Source organism: Capra hircus, chromosome 7 (genome assembly GCF_001704415.2).
Source record: "Capra hircus breed San Clemente chromosome 7, ASM170441v1, whole genome shotgun sequence".
Taxonomy (NCBI): domain Eukaryota; kingdom Metazoa; phylum Chordata; class Mammalia; order Artiodactyla; family Bovidae; genus Capra; species Capra hircus.
In genome coordinates this window covers 42,175,115-42,198,348 of record NC_030814.1, presented here as the reverse complement: position 1 = coordinate 42,198,348, position 23,234 = coordinate 42,175,115, and the positions used below count along the sequence as shown (strand labels likewise).

Sequence of the window (23,234 nt, the reverse complement as noted above, 5' to 3'; positions counted from 1 at the left end):
TCTTGAGAATGTGAAATTTAAGCTGAGACATGGAATCATTTGTTTATAACATAGATGAGTTCAACCAGGAAAACAGAATCTACCAAGTGCTAAGCATGGTTCTGGGTATTATAAGAATGCAGAGATGAATATGGCATAACCCCACCCTCAGGAAATTTACAGCACATTAGAGAAGGGTTGTTGTTGTTCAGTAGCTAAGTTGTGTCCAACTCTTTGTGTCCCCATGGACTGCAGCACCCCAGGCTTCCCTGTCCTTCACTATCTCCTAGAAGAGATAAGTCTCAGATAGCTCAAAGCTAAGTTAGTCTCAGAACTGAAATCAGTCTCAGATAACTTGAAGCTTATTCCTCCTCGTGACACTGGGCCATTGCCTGACCCAGTGTCAGCAGACTGGGAAGAGCAGATGTGCAAGGCAGGGGGAGAAAGGCGAGGAGCTCAAATTTAGAGTCACTGATGGAAGGTATCCCAGGAACAGTGCAAACACTGTTTGCATAATAAGCAGCTGACGGATACGGATTTGAATCTGAATCAAACTGGGGAAGAGGTTGGAGCTGGAGGTACTGCTTTGGGAATCATCAGGATCCAGGGAGCAGATAAAAACCTCAGAGTACACAAGAAACCCAAGGGCTGCGTGTTCAGAAGAGGAAGTCAGAGGAGGTGGAGGAGAAGGAATAGGAAGCAGGCAGAGAGCAGGGAGTGAGAGCAGTGTCTCAGGGCAGGGGAGAATGTCCAGCAGGGATGCAAAGTCATCTGTGCAAGAAAAACTTCCCACAGAAGCAGAACACAGAGCCACGCATAGAGGAGGCCCGAATGTAACAAATACCCAGGCTAATCGTTCTTGAAATTGATCACTGTTTCCCCCAAGCTTCCTCACACTCAAGGCAAAAGGAGAAATGCGACAGATTTTGCAAGGTTTATAATTTGATACAAGTGAGCATGTTTCAAGGGAAAGTGACTTGTAGAATGACCAAGAGCAGAAAACTTAGAGGGGATTCAGCATGTTTTCATATCCTACGACTTAGTTACAATGTTTTTCTCCTAGCTATTATTCCCTAGAGCTGGAAATTTCAGGTAAATATTCAAAATTCCTACCTTGGTCTGACAAAATCCTGTTGTGTTACAATCATTTGTGATGGGTAAACCCAAAACTGAAACCATCAAAGAGAAAAGCCAGCCTGGGTCAGTTTTGTCGGGGCTAATCTGTATTTTAAATTGGAGTCTTCTAAAGGGAGACAAACACTGCTGAGTGATACCAAACAGTACTTTCTCTTCTTCTCTTTCTCCTTTTCTTCCCCCTCTTTCTTCTGAAAATGCCAGAAACCCGAATGGAAGCCCTCATAGGACTGCAGCATTACACACCGAAAAGCAACAAGAAATGCACATCGATGGCTGGCTTTTCCTCCTCGTGAGCAGCAGCGATGCTAACGGCAGGGGTGGCAGTCAGGTGCAGGCCACTGTTTCTCGTCTTCTGTGTTATGCTGGCTTTACACTCTCAAGGCCCTGAATTCTTCCACAAGCACATTCAGGTGAAGGCAGGGGCCTCCCAGAACTTGCCAGAAAAGCAGTTCTGTCAGGGGGCAACTGTAGTAGCTGGAATATTGTCCCCACACCTCCCAAAATCTTGTTGAGTCCTGCCCCAGGCCACAGGCGCAAGGCGTTGCACCAAGGCCATAGAAGCAGAGCCCAGAACCCAGGTGGCCTCTGAAACTGACTGAGCCCCTTTGTAACCGTTGCCAAAAGCACCCCCAATCATCACTAACAAGCTTCCTGACTTGCAGTTAGGCAAAGATGCACACTCCAGTAAACACCCTTTAGTACCCCAACCGATCACCTAACTCCAACCTTCCAGCAGGAATTTTCTTTGTCTTGAGACTATAAAAATCAGCTATTAACCCATGAAAATGGTCAGGTTGGCCCACTGTGCTTGCAGTGCCCACATTTTCAGATCTGGGGCATTTCAGAAGAGAGTGAGTTCATTAAGAGCAAAGAGCAGAGATAACATGGCACTGTGAACATAGTGGGTAGACCTGACTGCCTCAACAACCATCTTGCAAGCTTATCTAGAAATAGGGTCTTTACAGATGAAATTAGTTAAGGATTTTCAGATGAAGCCATCCTAGATTGAGGAGCGGCCCTCAAAGACACCAATGGCTGGTATCTTTCTAGAAGAGAAGAGGACACAGGGAGACAGAGGCAGAGAAGGTCACCTGAGTACGGAAGCAGAGACGGGAGTGACGCTGCCATAAATCAAGGACTCCCTACAGCACCCCAAGCTGGAAGAGGCGAGGAAATACGCTCCTCTAGAGCCTGAGTTCAGAGAGGACAGGGCTCTGCTGACACCTGGATTTCAGACTGCTGGCCTCCAGGACTGTGAGTGGATACATTTCTGTTGTTTTAAGCCACTTGGTTTGTGATACTATTACCATAGCTCTGGGAACCTGGTGCAGGAATGAAAGGAAACTGACATATGAAGGATGAGAGAGCCTAAGAAGGAGTCAGGAAATGGGCGCTGAGCACATGTGAGAAGACTAAATGGAATTGAAAGGCCTGGCATTTAAGCTCAAAAGAGCATGAATCTAATGTCATATTATTACTAGCATTCCACTGAAAATTTGATCATCAGGAACAACCCTGCAGGGAAGACGTTGTCACACATTGCCAGTGAAAAAACTGAGCTTCCAAGGGTTGAGCAATGTCACCAAGGGCAGACAGGTCGAAGGTGGTGGGGCTGGAATTTGAACCTGTCAGATGGACACCAACATCTATGCTCTTAACAGCCTTATTACAGTGGAGTTCAAGCACAGCTGTACCATGTAAACTGCGTGTTGCACTGAGGCAAGAAGGAATGCTCACTGTAATGATTTGCATTCAATCTAGAAAAGGGACGGTCCAGAACAGTGGTCTCCAGAGAGGGCTTGGTGCTCACCCGGGCTGTGCAAAGCCATCCACTGGGAGTGGGGAAAATGAGAGCTCCTCTTCATATTTAATTAAACTGAATCCTTGCGACATTTATCCGGGAGGGGTATATTTCAGCATGTACATGCTAGGTGGAGGTGCGGTTGAACAAACTGTCAATAAATGTTTTACTGCTTATAATACATTGTTATTCTGGTCAAGAGGGAAACAATGAGTTGCTTGGAGACTATGGTAGGCAGAGTAATGACACCCACAGTTATCATGTTCTAATCTTTGAAATTTGTGATATGTACACAGCAAAAGAGACTTTGCAATACAAGTAAGTGAAGGACCTTGAGACGGGAAGATTATCCTGGGTTAGCCAGGGGCCCCAGCGCAATCACAAGTATCCTTATAAGAGGAAGGTCAAAATGCCAAAGTTAGGTTATGTGATAATGGGAAAAAAGGTCAGAGAAAGATTTGGAGGTGTTATGTTGTTGACTTATAGATGGAGGAATGGGTCCAAAGCCCAAGAAAGCAAGTGTTATCTAAAAGCTGGAAAAGATATGGAATTCAATTCTCCCCTAGAGAATTCAGAAGCCAAGTAGCCCAATCGACATTTCGATTTTAGGTTCTGACCTCCAGAGCCGTAAAAAAAATCTGTGCTGTTTTAAGCCACTCACTCTCAGTCACTCAGTCATGTCCAGCTCTTTGCCACCCCATGGACTGTGGCCCACCAGGCTCCTCTGTCCGTGGGACTACCATTCTGGTAAATTCTTATAACAGCAACAGAAAACTAAGACAGAGACCCTGGCCTCTAAGATCTTCCTAGATAACAGTGGGTCTGCACAAGGGGTGAGAGCAAAGTTACTTTTTATTTACAAGTTCTTTGTATGCTTTGTACTTTGGCCACATATGTGTAGTATCTGTCTTAAATTAGTAAAATTGTAATAACAACAACAAAAGAATCTTAAAAATTAACCATGCTTTTCCCAGGTAAAGGTACTCACCGATGCTTCTGATTAATATTTGATTTTTCTACAAGGTGAGAATGTATTTACACAAAAAAGTACCAACAGTGGGACCCCTCGGCAGCTAGATTCTCACTGTAAGTTAGTATGGTTCGCTGGTTTAATTTTAGGCTCTTGAGTTCTGGGTATGCATAGGTACTCTGATAAAATGGAATTTCTGTTAAAAAATCAACCCTAGACCTCAGAGCACAGTGAGACTGCCAATCAGCCTCCCTAACGCTTTACCACTGCTAAATATTTCCCCCAGACTTCCTGGCTCTGTGACCTTGGGCAAGATATTTTTGCTCTCTAAGCCACAGTTTATTCATCTGAAAATGCTGCTATTTTGCCAACTAATTTTGTTATGTCCCATTTAACCTTTATATATCTGGATAACTTTTTACAAAGTATTTGAATGACCTGAGAAAATTATCATTACATACTAATTCTTTCAAGGATATAAAGCTATACTTAGCATAGGGAATGAACACGTAAATACTTCAAAATATATATACAAACACATATATACCTCTTGTTCCCCAAAGAAACCTAAAAAGAAATCCAAAAGGCTATCTACATCTGACTGTGGATGGAAATATTGAGGGCAATTCAATTTTTAAAATTAATACTTTAAATGATTTCTAAATTTTCTCAAATGTGAAATCTTTATAAAATGTTCCGTGTTGTTTAGCCGCTCAGTCGTGTCTGACTCTTTGTGACCCCATAGACTGTAGCCTGCCAGTCTCCTCTGTCCATGGAATTTCCCAGGCAAGAACACTGGAGTGGGTTACCATTTCATTCTCCAGGGGATCTTCCCAACCCAGGGATCGAACTCTTGTGTCCTGCATTGGCAGATGGATTCTTCACTACTGAGCTACCAGGGAAGCTCAAAATAGTTTGTGTATCTTGTGTTAATTACTAGAAACTCTGCAAAATGCCTTAGTTAAGGGAAAACTGTTGGGGTGTGTGTCATTTATTTGAAGCCAGACCACAGTGACATTCTAAGTGAAACTTTGAAGATAGCTGTTAGAAACCATTCACCTGCAGCCAAAGAAGGGGTTTGTGGTGCTATTAGAAAAAAGGTACCTCTCAAGATCTGAGTACGACGAATATAAAGATGAAATAGGATATACATATCAGTTGCTTTTACAGGTCAAATATGTTTTTAATAATAATGGGTGCATATAAAAACTGGTGAAATCCAAGTAGAATTTGTAGTCAAGTTAATCATATTGCAACAATGTAAATTTTTTTGATAATTCACTGTAATGTAAGATCTTACCACTAGGGGAAGCTGTAGGAATGTATAGATCTCTCTGTACTGTTTTCCGCAAGTTTGTGGGAGTCCAAAATTATTTCAAAATAAAAAGTTTTTTTAAAAAATGGCTTAAACACAGCCATTTTATATAGATCAATCTAATCTATGTATGATATGTAGTAGCCTAGCAGTAAAGACTTATTGAAAAAAAATGTTGAATGAACTTTAAAGCACAATTTAAAAGAATATAGAGAGAATGACTATGAAAACAATTTGAAAAAAAAATTTTTTTTTAATTGCTGTTATACTATGTTGTTAAGGGGGGGAAAATGATCTGAGAAGACATAGCACAAACTGTTACAGTAATTATCCCTTGATCTCAATCATTAGGGCGAGGATTGGGGGAAATATTTGAAAAACAAGAAACTTCCATTTTATAGTTTTAACTTTTTCTTTTGTGAGAGCATGTATTTATTTTGTAACATGAAAAATAAAGTTTAAACTTTAACAGTATGGCATGAAAACAGCCTTTCCCTTCAGAGGACTTCTCATCTAGCAGGGTAGCGGGTGATGCTCCGTGCACACTCTGGAAAATGAACCTATGGAAATAAACTCACAGCTGCCCTTTCTAAGAAGCGCATCCACTGCCTGGACAGTCTAGATCAAACCCTGCAGGGGATGGCCAAAGGGCCAGACGCCCTGCCACCTGTTTCTGCGCAGCCTCAGAGCCAAGAGTACTTTTTATATTTTTTAATGGTTGGGGGGAAAAATCAAAAGAAGAACTCATAACACATGGAAACTGCAGGCAATTTATATTTCATTGTCCATTGATGCGGTGCTGTGGAAGCCTGGAGGCATCGTTTGCAAATGTGTTGTCTCCGGCTGCTCCTGCGGTGCTAAGGCAGGCTAAGTAGCTGCGGCAGAGAACAGCAGGGAGGCTTGTAAGGCCTGAAGATGTACTAGCTGGCCATTCACAGAAAAGTTTGCTGACTACTGCTAAGTGAATCTACCAGTGCAGAAACAATGTCTGTGGAAGCAGGGAATGCCAGGAGTTTTGAGTACAATTTTGAAAGCTTTCAGACCCTAAGATGATGAGAGAGTTCTTTTCAAGGTGGTTTTATGTCTGAGGGGGTAGACTAGACCCTACTCTCTTACTCAAATAAAATCATGTGCTTTGTGCAGTTCTGAAATGGCGCTGAATTTTTAGGCTAGAAAATTTTTTAAGAATCCATTCTGAAAAGTGCCTCTATTTCTAGTCTTTTAGCAGAAAGGTGATTCAAAATTCCTAAAACCTTCCTCTCAGAATCAGTTACTGAGCACCTTAGCAGGCCTAGCATAGGGATGAGCACTTCATGTAACTTATTTCATTTTGATGCTTATTAAACCCATTTCACAGATGTATAAACTGAGGCCAAACATTTAAACCACTCCACCTGAGTTAACACAGGAAATTTGAACCCAACTCTGAATGACTCAAAAAGTCATGAAGGTAACCACTCTGATAGAAAAGAATAAGGGCATATTAAAATCATATTTGAAAACATGAACACTCTAACCATTGAATTTCACACCAGAAATTACCTGGCACTATCTTCTCAGTGCATGTATTACGTATGCAGACTCATTACTGAATTCATAGACACTGGGACTCATCTGTCTCCACTTTTAAAACAAATTTAACTCTGAAATAAGTCAGTTCCATGATACAATCTTAACACACCCCTAGAATTTTAAAAGAGAAGGCAACGGCAACCCACTCCAGTACCCTTGCCTGGAAAATCCCATGGACAGAGGAGCCTGGTAGGCTGCAGTCCATGGGGTCGCCAAGAGTCGGATACGACTGAGCGACTTCACTATCATGCATTGGAGAAGGAAATGGCAACCCACTCCAGTGTTCTTGCCTGGAGAATCCCAGGGACTGGGGACCCTGGTGGGCTGCCGTCTATGGGGTCACACAGAGTCAGACACGACTAAAGCGACTTAGCAGCAGCAGCAGCAGCAGCAGCAGCAGCAGTTTTAAAAGTGACAACTTTAAGGCTTCAGAGAAGTTTCTTACCTTTCATAGGTAGCAGCTGGCTTATGCTGCCCCCTTGTGGATTAGTTGTGGTATGGCCTTAAAAATCCAAAGGACAGCAAAAGGATCCCAAAGTCTGAGTATTTTGGATTTGAAAGAATTTCAAAATGATCTCCTCTGGTTTCCTTGTTTTAATCAAGAGAAAAATTTTTAAATCTAGAGAGACAGTTTCATTCGCTCAAGGTTTCACAATGATGAGTAATAATGAAAGTGAATGACCAGAACCCACATTTTCTGACCTCACTCGGCAGCACTAAGACAGATCCGGAATTTCAAAACATGTTTTGAAAATAGAAAGAGTCATTTACTGAATGCACATGCTCTCTTTAAATTTGGGAGACCTCTGAATGATCAACAAGAGTACTATGAACTTCAATCAATCAACAGAGCATCACCTATATGAATCCGGTGTTCCTTACCTCCACGAGCAAAATTGGGTAGGATCTACTTAATTTTGAAAGGAAACAGAGAGCAAATTAAGTATCAGTGCCCAAAGTGGCTCATAAAGGGGAGAAATGATTACTTCGCATTTCACACAGGTGAGGTAACAGAAGGACACCAGAGATTCTAGAACATCATTATTTAAGAGTCACCCAGTTCCAAACTGTGCCTCAAACTTCCACTGCCTCCAAGGATGCCCCAGCAACACAAACACCCTCATCCTTGGGAGAGCCCAGAGTCACCACCTCAGGTTACTGCCCTCACGTGCTGCTATCTGCACGTCTCAGTGAAACAGACAAGACGTCATCCCTGGCCTCCTCTCTGTAGGGCAATGCCTGTCCCTGCTCTGCCCCCACCAGCTGATCAATAAATCTTCACTGCGGGAGCGGGCAAGGTGCACATTTCACAGAGAGCCCTCTAGGTTATTAGCAACAACAGTAATAAGTAGATGCCAGGTACCAAGTGCTCACTTCACGCCCAGCACAGTATGTTTTCCAGGGTTGATCTCAGAGTGTTCTGTGCTAGGCACCATGACTGTCCTCATCTCACAGCGGGAGTCCTGTGGCCTTGAGATGTCAGGCGACTGGCTCAACTGACAGATCTAGGAAGGCAGAAAGCAAACTTCAGAACCAGGATTTTCCACCTGCAGAGCCCAAGCTCTTGTGCTCTGGGTTCTGTGGCCTTCGGAATATATAGCAGAGCTCACACACACTTGCTTTGAAAAGATCAGTGCTGGAGGGTGACTGACCACGCTGTTTCATGGCACAGTGGGAAGTGGTCCAGTTGGAATGGAACCCTAGCCCTCTGCTGTCTAGATGGGTGCAGTTTCTGGAAAGAGATTCCAAAGATTATTATTATTGATATTGCTGCTGCTGCTGATACCGTAAGGGAAGTAGCTGAAAATGCACAAAGCACTTTCACATTTATTTTCATATTTGGACTTCAAAATGAATCTGTGAGGTAAGTAAACTTGGGCAGAATTTATTGAAAGAGAAGGAAACTGAAGCCCAGAGAGGTCTCGTATTTTGCCCAAAGGTGCAAAGCTAGTGCCCAATGCTACTAAAGGCAGAACAATGGTGTCTGATTATAAATTCCACTTCCATTCTCCTCTTCTGCTTCTGGGTATCACTGGAGTTAAGATTCCACAAGTGTGGGGAGGTTTTCACCAAGGGGCATTGGTACCTTTGTTCATTGACTTGTTCACAGTGGGAGAAAGGATTCCTCACCTCTTCACAGAGCTCACTGCGGTTTATCCATTGATCCCACCCTCCTGTGAAACCAGGGATGTCTCCAGTGCCTGACTTGGTGTCCGAGGGACACTGGGGTCTGCAGTGATCACCCAGCTCGCCTGGCTAACCATGGGTGAGGACCCTCTTAGAGCCAGCTTCAAGTTCTAGTTCCAGTGGCTGGTATGTTATTTCATTTTCACTCTCGGATTGCCTTACCACAGACATGCCTCTCCTTTTAAAGCTTGGCAACTTTCTTTCATCTTATTTGGTTGACCTTTCTGAAGGCGAACTGTTATGTGCTAGAATTGTGTGATTCAATTCCAAGTTTATTAATGAAAGAAAAAACCATTTGTATGGTTGGTAGAATGTAACACTATTGAGAGAAGCATCCTGAGAATCCACTTTTTGTCCTTTTTCCTTTATCCCCAGACTGCCGGCCTCCCAAATGATTCCAGCACATGAACAGCATTGGGCCTCAGTGATAAAACAAATCGGCTAATGCCTTGCAAAAGATGTTGCCTTTGAAATCAGCTGCATCCAATTTCTTCCCTCTTGACACTGGCATTTGTGAGTGAAAATGAGCTTCGCTTCATCCCCTGTCTTCGTTTTCTGCTGAACGTGCTGCCAATTCCCACAAGTCCTTTATGCCCTTGATAAACTGAGGGCCCAGACAGTGTCAAATTCTGACAGGGCTCAATTTTGGCTTCAAGGAAATAGTGCAGTGAAGGCGGGACAGCTCTGATTTAGGAGCCAGAAGAGAGTCCCTACGTATAACCTACTTCGTCTTCGATTTGATCCTTTTCGTGTCTCTGTGCCTGTTTCCTTCCGTGCAGGATAAAGAGTCTACCACACCAGCAGTTCCTATATGCTCTCTGGGCCAGGGCTGGGCTTCAGGTCCTTGGACCTACCCCTGGACCCTTAGAGGTCCTCACTCTGCCAATCTTCTGTTGTTCTGGCTTGCTTTGTCTTTAACGGGAGCATAATTGCTTTACAGTGTTGTTTTGGTTTCTGCCTTACAACAGTGTGAACCAGTCACATTATATATATATATATGTATGTATCTCCTCCCTTCTGAGCCTCCCCCGCTTCCCATCGCCCTCTTCTAGGTCGTCACAGAGCGCCAGGCTGGGCTCCCTGTGCTCTGCAGCAGCTTCCCACTAGTTACCTATTTTACACATGGTAGTATATATATGTCAATGCTACTTCCTCGATTCATCCCTCCCTCTCGGACCCCATTGTGTCTGCAAGTCCAATCTCTATGTCAGTGTCTCTATTCCTTCCCTGCAAATAGGTTCATCAGTACTATTTTTCTAGATTCCATGTGTATGTGTTAGTATACAATATTTGTTTTTCTCTTTCTGACTTAGTCTGCTCTGCAAGTCTTGGACAGAGTAGGGCCATCTATATTTTGAATAAGTTCCCTGTGGTTCCAGCCCATGGCCTGGCCTGGTATAGATGGGCTGGACGAGCCCAAAGTTCAAGATTCCCCAGTCTTCTCCTACCTCCCTGGGAGGTCGACGTGAGATCTGATTGGGCTTCCCCTTTCATTTATACCAGCCTTACTCCCTTGTCTCCTATCTCCACATCAAGACGCAAACCTAGCCTCTCCCATTTTTGATTGCCTCCTTTCTCCTATACCAGAATAAGCCTTCTCCCTCACCCTGCCTCCTCTCTAAATATTCACCCTCAAACTCCTTGAAAGAACATCTGACATTTCTTCTCTGACAGTTGCTCAGCATTGGACTTTAGGGTGTCCACCCACAGCTTACCCTGTTTCCTAAATGGTCTTCCAGCCATAGTTCAAGGTCACTGTCTAAACACCTCATGCTACTAACCAGCATTTAGAATCCCCTCACATTTACCTACGCACTCCATAGCCTTTGTCTCCTGGACCCCTTTCTACCTTTGCTGGCTCTCTCTGCATCCTCAGCTGGCTTTTCTGCCTTCACTACATCCTCTCTCAAGGCACTTGTTCCTGTAAGGAGGTGGGGCATCTGCCTCCATCCTTCCATTCCTGTAGGGCATTCAGACAATGCCAAAGGATCTTCAGTTATCCCCTCCGCTAATGAGACAATGTTTAAGAGCTTAGTTTCAACAGCCAGGAGACCTGGAGTTCAAACTCTGGCAAGTGTCTTAAGCTCTCCACACCTCAATTTCTTCTCCTTTATAACGAATGTAACAGTACAATCTTCCTCACATATCTGGACAGTGCCTGACTATGAGATCACTGACGGCATCAAGCCCAGCCTTTTCCTAAAAGCACTCAGTAACTGTCATTTGTTATCAAATGACTTCCAAAATTATATCGACAATCCTGAACTCTCCCCTATGAGATGATATGTATGAAAGCTTTGGTATAGTGGCAAGTCCCTATTCAGCACTTACACTGTATCATCACAGTGATGATATTTGACCAGAGGGAGGTGCCAGCCATCAGACACCAATCCCCACCAAGGCATCTATAGGTTGCCCAGCCCCACATTTCCAACTTCCTGTTAGACATCTCCCAGGGACACTTCAAACTCAAGATCACTGAAATAATTTTCACTCTTCCTCATGGGGTTCCTTTACCAGTGAACCCATCGCATCAGCTAATCTCCCAAGTACAGAGACTCAGTCATCCTTCCTTCTTACTCCAGCCACCAAGTCCTCTCAATTCCAAGTCCTAATGGCTCTGACTGTCCCTTCTCTACTGTTACTGCTGCCGTCATTCTAGTGGAGACACTCCTTCCTGTCTGAAGAACAGCAGGAGCCTCCTGGGGAGACTCTCTGCCTCCGGATTTACTCCCCTCCTGTACATCTAAAACTTTTTACGGAGCAAGCTTTCCCAAAACAGAGCTGAAAATGCCATTCTCTACTCCAAACACATGAATGGTTCCTTGGGACCCTGGAATAAAATCTGAATTCTTCAGCCCATTAATCAGTCCTTTAAGAACCTAGGCTACTCCTAGCTTCCAGTCTCCATCAGATTAAACCAGACTCTTAAATAATCAGAGATTCCATGTTCCTATAAGTCCCCCATCTCTGCTCTGGCTGTTCTCCCTGCCTGTTCACTCTGTTCAATGAAATGTTCTCATCCATAAAGAACCAATTCAAGGATCTTTGAGAGAAATCATCCTGGCCCTCATTTCCCAGTTAGAATCCTTCTCTCCCTTCTTTGGGTCCCCAGGGCACCTCTTCATACTTCTACCCCAAAACAAAGCCCACTGGATGGTAGTTCGCTCCACATAAGCTTGTTTCTCCCACTCCTTTAAGGACAGAAGTCAAGACTTCATCATTTTGATATATTTAGGCAGAAAAGTAACCTGGTAAGCCATGTTTAATGAATGAGAGATTTGAAAGGCCCTTACCAAGTATCATGCTACATATTTCTATGTATCCAAATGGAATACCAAGATAAAGATATAAAATCTCATCTCCAACCACTTTTCCCTCTGAGAAGCCTTTGATTTGCTGGAAAGGCCAGCTTGCTCTGGACTGTGAAGCTTGAAGTGGTTAATTAAACAGAGAGATACAGTAAGAGGACAAATGCTCCTAAAAGTCCTTTATCCTCACTCCCCCACCATCCAACCCTGGGACCAAGAAATAGCTACTGTAAAAATCTCAAAGAAAGGAAAATGTGACGATTACTAGAGGAGGATGCGCTTTTTTCCCCAGTTTTCCTGGGTTCACAGAGAAGTCCTCATGCATATTTGGGTGCTTGAAATTTGAAATGATTTTATTGCTTAGACTTCATGCTGTTCCTGAGCATAATGATTCACCTTGCTGTTGCTGCTGCTGCTAAGTCGCTTCAGTCATGTCTGACTCTGTGCAACCCCATGGACTGCCTTACGGCTAAGAAAAAGTGAATCAGTGGTGAAGAATCCTCCTGTTACCTACTAAGATAACAGCCGCCTTTTGCATGCTTACTAGCTAGCCAGACACTCATCTACATTTTTATATGCATGACGTTACACAACAAAGGCCAGAGACCCCCAGGAAAAAGCAGTGCAGCTGATAATCAAGCCCAAGCAGTCCCTTCTAGCCTCCAAGGCTGTGAGTTAATTTTAGGGTATTCTCTGCCCTTGCTGCTGTTGCTGTGACTATTAGTCTCTAAACTGTGTCTGACTCTTTGTGACCTCATGGACTATAGCCCACCAGGCCTCTCTGTCTGTGGGATTTCCAGACAAGATTATTGAAGTGGGTTGCCATTTCCTTCTCCCGGGGAATCTTCTTGACCCAGGAATCAAACCCACATCTCCTGCTTGGCAGGTGGATTCTTTACCACTGAGATACCCGAGGAGCCCTTTTTCTGTCCCTGGGCCCTACTATTAATAAATACCTAAAGAAGTCAGGCAGGAGGAAGAAAGGAGAAATGAACAAAAGAACACTTCTTTCACTATACAGAGCCAGGGGTCAAGTGAGTAGACCCTCAGGGGCTTCAAGGAAGATCAGTGTGTTTGGAAATAGGATGAGATAGCAGAGCTCCCGGAGAAGGCAATGGCACCCCACTCCAGTACTCTTGCCTGGAAAATCCCATGGACGGAGGAGCCTGGTGGGCTGCAGTCCATGGGGTCCCTGAGAGTCGGACACGACTGAGCGACTTCACTTTCACTTTTCACTTCCATGCATTGGAGAAGGAAATGGCAACCCGCTCCAGTGTTCTTGCCTGGAGAATCCCAGGGATGGGGGAGCCTGGTGGGCTGCCGTCTGTGGGGTCACACAGAGTCGGACACGACTGCAGTGACTTAGCAGCAGCAGCAGAGCTCCACCCAGCCTAGAGTGGACAGGCAAGTATTCTAGAGATGATCTACCATGGAGAACTGAACCAATGAATCAAGATCAATGGTATCCCTTACTCTCTAAAATCCGTAGGGAGGAACAAGCCACAAATGCAGTCTTGACACCAGTGTGTCCCAAGAGGGCTTCACCACACAGGACCCAAAAGTCGTCTCTAGTCATTGGACTCCGTGACACTCTGTTCAGTGTTTCCCCTCAACCTAAGGCGCAAGGGAAGAAGAAGCGAGAACCACACCCACGTACCCTTGGATGTGAATAAGGCACTGCTGGGGTGAGAGGTCGCCTCAATGCTTCCCTGAGAGGTCCTGGGGAGCAGGGCAGGCTCTGGTTCTGGAAGAGAAAAAAAAGTTTGATAAAAGGCAGCTGAAAGTTGGCGCTTGTGCCAAGCAATTTTCACAGTTGTCTTTGTAGTTTTCTATGTTTATTTTAGGCAAGTACAAAGACAACTATAAAAATGGCCCCCGATCCCTATGTATATTTTGAGGCTTTCCTGCTGGCTCAGATGGCAAAGAATCTGCCTACAATGCAGGAGACCTGGGTCAGAAATATCCCCTAGAAGGGGACATATCGGCTACCCACTCCAGTATTCTTGCCTGGACAATTCCATAGACAGAGAAGCCTGGTGGACTACAGTCTATGGGGTTGCAAAGAGTCAAACGTGACTGAGCGACTAACACATATATATTTAGAGTTTTTTTTTCAAGGATTGTAAGTAATTTTTAGAATCTAAGAGAACTGTAAATGTTGTATTTGAAGATGATTATTTTAAGAGCTAAAGGAATAAAACATACACATTTGCTTAGGGTTCATGGACCTTAGGTCAGTACTCACAGTGTAATGGAATTAGCCAATTCATTACTGTAAAGTTGTTTAAATTAATCCAGGCCTTATTGAGGCAGTTGAAATGCCTAAGCCTTCGAGATATCTCATGATTGTTTTCTAATATCTTTACCTCAGAATTAGAGTTTGAAACATGGTGAGAGCTTTGACAAGGGCCCATAATTAATGGAGCTAGTAACTCAGTGAGAGTTCCAAGGTGTAGGATCAAGGATTCAGGAGGGAGGGTGGGAGGGAAGAAGAGAGAGGGAGAAACAGGGGAGGACTGGACGGAAGAGAGAAAGGAAGGAAGGAAGGAAGTTCACCATCAAGGATATTTTAAAGCATCTGGAGGTCTTTCCTCTAATGCCTAAGTAGACAGTTGAGCCCTGGCAGGATGGAACTGGTGTTGTCTGACCCAGGGTGACATTTCCTGGTTCTTTACTAAGTATCTGTACTCCTAGGAGGTCAAGTTGAGAACTAAAAATGATGATTTTTCTAAAACACGAAGGAAAAAAAATAGGAACAAAAAAGGAAACCATAAAACAATAAAAAGGAACAGTTTAATGAAACTACACCCCTCCCCTACACACGTGCACACACAGAGTTATGGGTGAATTCTGATCTCCACCCCACTCCCACCCCTGCTTGTAAATTCATATTTAAAGCCCTAATCTCCAGTAACTCAGAACATGACTGTATTTGGAGATAGAGTCTTTAAACAAGTAAAAGTGATACTATATGGACAGCCCTACTCAAATATGACCAATGTTCTCACATAAAGAGGAGATCAGGACACAGATACACAAAGGAGAAAGAGGACGTGAGTAAAAAGCGAGAAGACAGCCATCAAGGAGAAAGGCTCAGAAGAAACCAACCCTGCTGACCCCTTAGTCTCAGACTTCTAGCCTCCAGAATTGTGAGAAGTAAATTTTGTCGTTTCAACTGCCCAGTCTGTGGTGCCCAGCCCTGACAAACTCACACACATACAGACACACACTCACAGACTCTAGAGCAAGTTGCTGGGCTGCCCCATTCAGTAGGAGAACCCTCTGCCAAGGGATCCAAGGTACACCTGAGCAGCAGAAGGGAAGAATGGCCAGGTGAGCCCGGTACCTGCCGTGAGGATGGGCCCCTCGGTGGAAGGCTCAAGGGTCAGCAGTGTCGCGTCTTCCTCAGGAAGCAAGCTCAGTGTTGTCAGAGGGCACATGGAGGCCGTGGCTGTGAGCACAGCTGTAGTTCCCATCTGAAGTGGTGGTGTGGACGTGAGGTCAGAGGTGGTCACGACTGTTGTTCGAAGCACGGTTGTGGCTGTTGTCATGGCGGTGGTGGTGGCGGTGGAGGTGGTTGTCATGGCGGTGGTGGTGGTGGTGGTGGTTGGGCGGCGGGTGGTTGTCAAGCGTGTAGTTGTGGGGGCTGTAACCAATATATAATATTGCTGGTACCAAGTGGAGACAGAGAAAGAGGGAAACGCCACAGGTGTTGCTGGCATCCATCCCCTTGTCTGTGTTTCTACAGCCTCACCTGGTCCATGAGCCTGGACCATCAAAATGCCTATGAAAACTGGGATTCTAAACTCCACGTGTGGCCTTTCCAATCTATTTTTTACACCCTAGCTAGAGTAATCTTTGACAGTGACAAACCAAATTATGTCAGTCCCCAACTTAAAACTTTGTTTCAACTGGGTTCTCCTTGCCCTTCTGGTGAAGATCCAGTCCCTAAGCCCACCCACAGGGTCCCACTTGATCTGGATCTTTCTTTTCAACCCCATGCCTCCACTCTATTCTTCTCACGTTCCCTTGCCCATGGGCCTTTCTTCAGTTCTTAAACTATATTACTGACCTTCCCTCTGGAGGAACTTTGTACCGACTGCTTCCTAGTCCCTCTCGTCCTTAGACTGACTCCTCTTTAAACCTCATGTCTCAGCTAAAAGGTCACTTCTGCAAAGAGGTCATCCGCAGTCTACAATAACAATGTTTTTTGCACACTCATACTTGACCACAGATTTTGTAGCATTTCCTAAAGACACATTTATTTGTTGATTGTTATATAATGTCTGCTTCTCCTAGTACACTGTAATCTCCACAAGCGAAAAGCTGGAATTTATGTTGTTCTCTTCTACAAATCATGGTATTAGTAGATGTTCCTAGTAGATCTACAGTAGATCTACCTAGTAGATGTTGCAAAAATGTGGCATAAATGATTGTATCAAAAGGAAACCCAAGCATAATATTTCAGTCAAGCAAGATGGATAAGCTCTAGAAATTTGCTGCACGCATTGTACCCAAGTTAACAATTGTTTACTTGAAAATCTGTGAAGGGAACAAACCTTATTCTAGGTGTTCTTTCCACAATAAAAATCAAGATCTAAAACAAACAATTTCAAAGAGTGTAAAGACTGATTCATGCCAAAACTGCTCACCCCCTAAACATCTGAATTTGGGTTCATTAGCAACAGATATTCCACACATACCACCCTTTCTTAAATAGGCCAACTTTCCATTAACTCTAATGGATCAGAAAGACATCGTTAGTTTCAAGTGAGCTGAGAAATGATGTCACAGAGTATTGAGGTCAACCAGTATTTTATAAAATAATATTAATAGCTGGTTATATCAGGTTTGAAAAGCAAAGACTTGGATTGGCATCATTTATCTTCAACAAATCCAAATAATACCTTCTATCCCACAAAGTTGCTTTGGGAGAAAAATACACTAATGCTTATCAAAGTTCTCTAAATAGAAGCATCCACATCAGTTCTTCTCAAATTTTAGAGCTCATGAGAGTCACCTGAGAAGCTTCTTATGCATATGGCTAGTGAGACCTTGGAGAAGGCAATGGCACTCCACTCCAGTACTCTTGCCTGGAAAATCCCATGGACAGAGGAACCTCGTAGGCTGCAGTCCATGGGGTTGCTAAGAGTCGGACACGACTGAGCGACTTCACTTTCACTTTCCACTTTCATGCATTGGAGAAGGAAATGGCAACCCACTCCAGTGTTCTTGCCTAGAGAATCCCAGGGACGGAGGAGCGTGGTGGGCTGCTGTCTATGGGGTGGCACAGAGTCAGACACGACTGAAGCGACTTAGCAGCCGCAGCAGCAGTGAGAACTTGCCTTCTGAGATGCCAGTCCAGTTAAGAACAGAGCCCAAGAATCCTTGGTCCTTGGTGCAGGCTGAGCACAGAGCTGACTTTGAGTGGCTCCATTCCAGACTAGCAGGAATGGTGATTATTATTTACATAATTCAACCATAGACCCTGCATGCATGCATGCAGCTCAAATCTTTAGGAGTTCTGCCATATTGCAAATTTCATCAAAAGCAGCTGATAGTAGCAGAAGGAAAGACCACCTGGAAAATGTTATGTATGATTGTCTCCAAATCTCCTGCCCTTTCCCCTCACTGGAAGTAGCCCACTGTTAGTTTATGGATGAAGCTAATGCATGAACAAAACATTTTATTTTGTTCACCCAGTGTTTGTAAAAATTTTGTAATCTTTGCCAAGATGCAAAAATCAATACAGTTCACATAAAAACTGGCAGATCTGAAAGGCCTGGGCCCAAATTTCTGCAGTTCCCTAGGCAAGAAGCAGCTGCCCTCTTCATACTGACCTTGAATTTCACTGGTTCCTTTCCCACCCCCTGCTCCTCACCCTCCACCCTTTCATTCATTTCTGTGGGTTTCTCAGCTCCCACAGGCAATTGTTCCAGACTGTGGCTCCTCTAGACACAAACAGGTCTCAGGTTTAATCTGTCCACTCATTGCTTAAGCAGCTTCAGTCTCTCTGCCACCATCCTCTGACTCCATGACCCAACATGAACTTCTCCACCCACAGACACAGCTTCTGCGTGCTCACCTCTCCTCAGATCCAAGCGGATGTTCCTCTTCACATCATTGAACCAGCCAGGCACCTCTATGCGGCAGCAGTACACACTCTGGTCATTTTCGTTGGTGTTGATGATGGTCAAGGAGACATCCCCTCTCTGGATACTCCCCCGAAGTTGGTATTTTGGCGACTTGCTCGAGACCACCCTTGTCCCATCGGTGTAGAGAAGCTCGTCATTGCACTTGGAGTTGGGACACTGGCCTTTGCCCCAGCACATGCTATTACTATGCGGAGACCAGGATGGGTATGTACAGGGCAAAGTCACTGGCTGACCCAAAAATGCTCTCACGACAATCTGTGATGCTGCCGGAGCTGTGAGGAAAGATGAGAAAATTAAGTTGTGAGGTATTGAAATCTCTCAAATATGCTCCACAGACATCATGCATGCAGATGCTTCCAGGAAGATGAAGAGGGTTGTTCTGTATATGTTTCTTTAGCCCAAATTCTGGCCTGTCCTTTGCTGCCACTAAGCTCCTAACTTCACACTCTGCTATCCCTCAAGTGGGAACAGCTGACTACCTGAGTCTGAACCCATCTCTGCTGCAGATTTGCTGATTAATTTTCTAATTTTCAGATTTTCTGTCCTTGAGTACCATTCAATAAAACAAATTCTCCAGTGGAAAATTCTGACCCTTTAATCTAACTGCATTCTCATATAAACAGGTGTAAGTAACATTCTACCCAGTGTATGTCAATAGGCAGCAATTGTGTACTACTGACATGAATGTCTCATATGGGTCTCCTTCTGTCTTCTACCCCAGAGTGTACTATGGCAGGGAGACAGGCTGTTGTTGTCTGGTCACTAAGGTGTGTTCAACTCTTTGTGACCCCATGGACTGCAGCACGCCAGGCTTTCTTGTCCTTCACTAGCTCCTGGAGTTTGCTCAGAAATTAATTGCTCTAGACCATTTGTTTGTCGTTAGAGAATATGAAATTAGGTGGAAGTCTGTGGATTTTTTTAAAGTTAGAACTGGAGAGGAATCATAGGAATTCTTTAGAATGGCAGCTGTGACTTAAAGATGCTGGAAGATTAGGTTGATCATGTTAGCTATATGCAATGGAATATATCACCATTAAAAAAATGCAATATCTGTGTTTCCCAATTTCGACTGATCATCAGCATGGCCGGTGGAGCTTGTTAAAAATACCTGTTATCTTGCCCAACCCTGAGTCAGAATCTCAAGACCGAGGCCCATGGTAATGTACAACCAAAGTCAAGGTCAAGTGACAACCAAGATCACCAAACACTCACTCTGTGCCTTTTCTAAGATAACTTCCATCTGTGAGACTCTATGAAACTTTTCCACTGCTGCAAATATTAAGCTCTCTGGTTTAATTGAGCATCAGTGATTGTTCTCAATCAAATCAAGCTATTGAAGGGACAGCCAGGGAGGCCATAGCTCCAGATCGTCAGGATGACATCCTGCTCCTTCTTGGGTACCTTGATCTCTGCTCATTGTTTTCTTCAAGGTGCCCTCCTTTAAGACTCTCCATTCACTAACTCTGCTAACCCCAATGGCTAAATTGTGTAAGACATGGCCAGCAACACTGTGCTCCTCCCTGGTACAGCAGTCAGCAACTTCCAGCTATCCTTATCTGAGAGAAGATGAGCATGAGTCCTAACAGTGGCCCAGGTAGGAAGCCAAAGGATGTACATGCTGGGTTTTCCCAAGTTTGCTCTCAGGATGAAAGGCCGTTGTAAATTCACGCCTGCCTGGGACCTTCTCTGAACCTGTTGACTCTTTACCTTGCCAGAGTGGAGCTATTCCACACGTTGTAAATGCGGTAGAAGCCCATTCTGCCCCACCCCGTGAAGCCAGGGGCTGGGAGGCGGGGGGCGGGGCGGGGAATAACTGTCATCATCCTCAGCTGTCATTGCAGCGCAGAACATGTGCACCAAAACCCAATCATTTCTAAAATGTGAGCTTGTTCTCAGAACTAGTTGGTAAATTAATTTTAAAAATATGTGACAGAATTATTTCCACTGGAGATTCAACAGTTTATTTTCCCAATTATCACAGTACAGAAGGAGGCACCCCATATTCACTGAGGAAAACCTTTTCCAGACAGAAACAAACTGGAAAAGGACAAAACAGGCAATTCATAGATAGATAAGGAAATATGAGTGGCCAGTAAATTTCCCCTATCAGACTGGCAAAAATTTAGAACGCTGATAATATCAAGTGTTGCCCAGTCAGGGATCAAGCAAATGACTGGAGTAACCTGGAGTGAAATGGGATGTGAATTGGTATAGCCACACTCTGGGGCAATTTTGCAGTTTTGGTTAACACTCAAATGGAACTAAGCCTTAAAAATTTCATGGTGTGTTTTCTGCTGCAGAAAAGCACACACGCACGAGGAAGCCAATCTGAAAATGTTTACTGCCAGGTCATATGTGTGCGATGGAATGAACGTGTGTATGTGGGTAGCGGCTAACCTATGGTGTAGTCCTTCAGTTGAGCCACACATACAAGATTTCTAGAATGAGACAGATTTATAACTAATGGTGTGAAAACTCCAAGGCTGCTTAATGCACAAAAAGTGGAAATTTCAAAATGACATTTAAAATACAAAACCATCAACAAAACCGTTTGCAGGATTTGCAGTCACAGACATATGAAAGTAAATGTATAGAAAAGTGGCTGAGGGGACACACATCCAACTCACTGAGTCAGCATCGCCTTGATCAGGGACTGGGGTTGAGGGTAGTAGTGTTAAAGGAGATATTAGCTTTATAGCAATTTAATTGTTTCACCAAGGGTATTTCTGTATTACTTATGTGTTAAAAATTAATATTAAAAAAAGGAAGCAGGCATGGCAGAAAAAACACCCATTATGCTTACAATGAAAACCTCATTCTGCCAGTTACTGCTTTTGTGTTCTCTGGAGGAAAACCACAATAATCCTGACCTCATTATCTTCATGCAGCAAAGGGGAGAGATCATGCTCGCCTCAAAAATAGTTCTCAGGTCCACATGAGGTGGAGCATTAAAGGCCACATGAAACAAATAAGGTATTAAGACAAATCACCAAGCATATCGGAATGGAGAAATAGGAAAGAGACTGTTCTTTCCAGCTGCAAAATTATCCTGGAGCAAAGAAATTAAATCAATTTCTCTTTCAGAATGGTGGGTACAACCTAGGTTCTGGCACCAGCTGGGTTCCTTCTCTAGCTGTGGCCTTATCCAAGGTGTTTCCCCAATCTGGGTCTCAATCGCATCGTTGACAGAGTGAAGGGTTTGACCTGGCATCTCTGAAGAGAGATTCAGCTCTGATTATTAATGAGTCCAAGTAGTCAGTGTCTTCTAAAGGGTCATTTTAGAAAAGGCACAAAGAGAAAAAAACAAAAGAAATCATCCACCAGGCACTGTCTTCTTCAAGCAGGGTTGGAGAAGCTCACTCACTCAGGTCCAGCCAGTAGCTGGACAGGTGACCATAGCAACCATCAACCAAACCCTCCACACTGGACAAGTCCACAGGACAAGATCGGGCAAAAACAATGATAAAGTGACAGGAACTGCTTTCATTCCATTAACTCCCACAATGTATCTGGAGAGAGAGGTGGTTAAATGAACAACTACTGTAGGGTCAGGGAAATAAGTTCTCTGATGGGGAGACATCAGAGAGGATAGGAACTCATAGCAAACTCGCTGAAACCAGTTCGGAGGCTACCGGTGGTCAGAAAAAGCCTGATTTAGGTGGAGACCTGAGAATGCATGAAGTTATAGAGGAAAATAATAAGCAAAGAACAGTAGGACAAAGCCTTGTTTTCTTGAAATACAGATGTTTTCTCATGCAGCACATCTGAAAGATTCATGTGCAGAAACTAGGAACTGTTTAAACTGCAAGGGACATTAGATGCTGTCTAGTCCTAGAGTCATAGATTGTGAAAACTGGTCTTATCCAGGTCCCTCCTTTCTTACATGAAAGGGCCATAGTCTTCAGTGTCAAAGGATAGTAACCAAGATGTGACTTCAGCTCAGCCCACAGCATCCCGTCCTATAACTCAGGATGTGAGTGTCTGTACCAATCCACACCGAGTGTGCACATTTGCATCGTCCAAAAGCTGGAGACGATGTGTGGAAAATGTAAATCTTATCTGGACACCTGACCCCCCGCAAAATAAAATAAGCCAAGAAGCAAATAAAAAATCCTAAAAATACAGATAAAATAAGATTTATAATAATAGCTCTTAGCAGAACAAATTCCCCTAGAGTTTACTGTGCTAGTAATGCCTGTAAAGGATGTTTCTTTTCCCCATGTTATCCCATCCCTTATCTATATTTCTTCTCAAATTGCCATTTCTGGTATTAACATAAATACCCCCACCCTAAAACATCCGCAGCAATCTCAGGATAAACCCTGTGTCACAGATAGGGAGAGAGATCTGCCCAGAAGAGAAGCTGAGTGGATGCAGGAAGGCAATGGATTTCTGTTTTATAGATCAGCCATGGGATTCCATCACAGGGACTCCTGGATGGAAGGACTGAAAACACTTACTCAGACAAAGCCGCGCAAGTTCAATCACCAGCCAGAGAATCAGAGGCCCTTTGGACATTTTGGCTGTTTGCAGATGTCAGGAGTCTGTCTGTCTGTCCGAATTCCATTTCTTATACTCCAGTTAATGCTGACAGGGTGGGACCTTTAGGTTTCATTTCTCTTTTTGCCTCATAATCTTCCCTTTCTTTCTCCTGAATGGCCTCTCTCAATCTGGGATGTATGATGAAATGTGCTGAGTACATTTCTCCTGGCCATTAGTGTGTGTGCAGACATGTGGAGCGATGGTGTGGACATGCGTGTACTCTGTTGTCCACTTACATAGGGGGTTTCCTACATGTACATGAGCA

General features: G+C 44.0%; 1 protein-coding gene across 2 annotated transcripts in view; it reads right to left on the bottom strand.

The window, feature by feature from the left end:
- The window catches only part of TIMD4 (T-cell immunoglobulin and mucin domain containing 4), a 33,149-nt gene extending 10,133 nt beyond the window's left edge, over window positions 1–23,016 (bottom strand). For both annotated transcript variants that reach the window (XM_018050118.1, XM_018050117.1), the window contains exons 1-4: window positions 22,888–23,016; window positions 18,358–18,699; window positions 15,619–15,918; window positions 13,930–14,016 (exon numbers count right to left, since the gene is read on the bottom strand). In XM_018050118.1, the coding sequence (XP_017905607.1) occupies window positions 13,930–14,016; window positions 15,619–15,918; window positions 18,358–18,699; window positions 22,888–22,945 (787 nt within the window). In that variant the 5' untranslated portion in view covers window positions 22,946–23,016. The remainder of the gene's footprint in view (window positions 1–13,929; window positions 14,017–15,618; window positions 15,919–18,357; window positions 18,700–22,887) is intronic.